Genomic DNA, 1706 nt, shown 5'->3' with positions numbered 1-1706 from the left:
AAGCCAGGAGATCATAGGACAACAGAGTATACACTGGGAAGGTAAATGCCTTGGTCCCGGTTAATGGCTGGCTTCTTTCTCTGGATCTCAATGCTTTCTTGAAGTTTCCGCTTCTTCCAGTGGTCGATGTTGGTGTGTAGAATCTGGGTTTGTTGCCAGGAAATGTGGTGGTCGGGATTTTTGATGAGGTGTTCCGAAAGGGCAGATTTCATTTAAGATTTTTCTAGGTCTTGTGTTCTTTTATCCTGGTAGCTATGGGGCGTGATGTCTATCCTATGTATTTGTCTCCGCAGTTGCATGCTATTTCGTATACACATCCTCTAGGATTTGGGGTGGACTCAATGGGGCCTTTCCCATTAGCATGTAGCATGTTCTTTAGTGTTCTGTCTGATGTGAAAGTTACATCTAGTTTGGCTGTACTGGTGAGCAATCTGCTGATCTGGTGACTTATGGGACCTAGGTATGCGATACTGACGAGGATAGGTGATGAGGCTTGTTTGGACCTGGGATTAGGGTATTTTTGCTGGGAGGCCAGGGTTTTGCGTATGGTCTTCTCTACTAGCTGTTTGGGGTATCCGTTGAGGGCACTGACGGTGTGCTTTAGGTGATGGATTTCTTGGCTGAGGCCGTCTGAATTGCAGATGGCTATGGCTCGTCGGGTGAGGGTGGCAATGATGGCTTGTTTGATCTGAGGGTGGTGATTTGACAGGTAGTGAATGTATTGTTCCGTGTGGGTTGGTTTGCGGTAGACGGCAGTGTGGATGTTATCTTGACTGTTGTCGAGTTGTACATCGAGGAAGGCTAATTGGTGGTGGTTTTCTGTTTCCATGGTGAATTTGATTCTGGAGTGTTGTAAGTTGAGATGGTTGTGGTTTTTGCTCTCCCTTGTATGTCAATGATTTGTTTTCAATGAAAACGCCCAGCAATTGTAACATTTAATGACTAATTATCAGGTGTATTTGAGTGCTTATTGCATATGAGTACTCTGCTGAATCTGTGTAACAAGTAATGTAACGAGTGAGTGTTTATGGTTCGCCTTCAGCAATAATTCAGAGACACAATGACAGGGGATACCAAAGCTTTAAAAACTGCACTGAAAAAGTCGTCAGAGAATTAATCGCATCGTCTGTGTATTGCTGAGTACAGATTCGTAAGTCACATTGTGATTATTGCCTAGCTTGTATCCTTGCCTTAGCTTGCACTATCCTCATCTCGTAACCACTGGACATAATACACGAATACTTATGAACTGAACCTGAGACACCTTGCATCTATCTAAACATATGATAAAGTTGAGACCTGTGAGGTGATATAGTTCACTGTCATCGAATCCTCTTAACATCGTACGGTTAGAATATACGGTGGTGCTCTGTACCTGAACAGCGTTTGTCATTATCAATAGCATAGGTACTCAATTCTTTGTTTTGAGAGTTTTGACTCAGACCACAGATGCTTCATTGCATAGGTATTGCTTTCATATGGATTAGCTCCCACACACGTTTTCTCTTGCAGCATCAAAATATTTTTCCAGTGCGATGATATATATGTTAACTATATTTTCACCTCTACAAACACTCGCATCGACATCCATCAACACCGTTACTGTGCGTTGTGTATTCGGGGAACACGTCACTTCACTATGACTAAACTAAATATGTAGAAACACATTTTTTAAAAATCTGAATCAACAATCGAAGTGCTCTATA

At 42.3% G+C, this 1706-nt stretch overlaps 1 protein-coding gene across 1 annotated transcript; it reads right to left on the bottom strand.

The window, feature by feature from the left end:
• Nucleotides 1-268: 268 nt before the first annotated feature.
• Nucleotides 269-829, bottom strand: LOC124273325. The gene has a single exon (XM_046708565.1). The coding sequence runs from the start codon at nucleotides 827-829 to the stop codon at nucleotides 269-271; it is 561 nt and encodes a 186-aa protein (XP_046564521.1).
• Between the last annotated feature and the right edge of the window lie 877 nt (nucleotides 830-1706).

Source organism: Haliotis rubra, unplaced genomic scaffold (assembly GCF_003918875.1).
Source record: "Haliotis rubra isolate DU_JTF1 unplaced genomic scaffold, ASM391887v1 Scf18, whole genome shotgun sequence".
Classification (NCBI taxonomy): Eukaryota; Metazoa; Mollusca; class Gastropoda; order Lepetellida; family Haliotidae; genus Haliotis; species Haliotis rubra.
The sequence above is the reverse complement of the archived record's forward strand: the minus strand, read 5'-3'. Positions and strand labels throughout refer to the sequence as shown.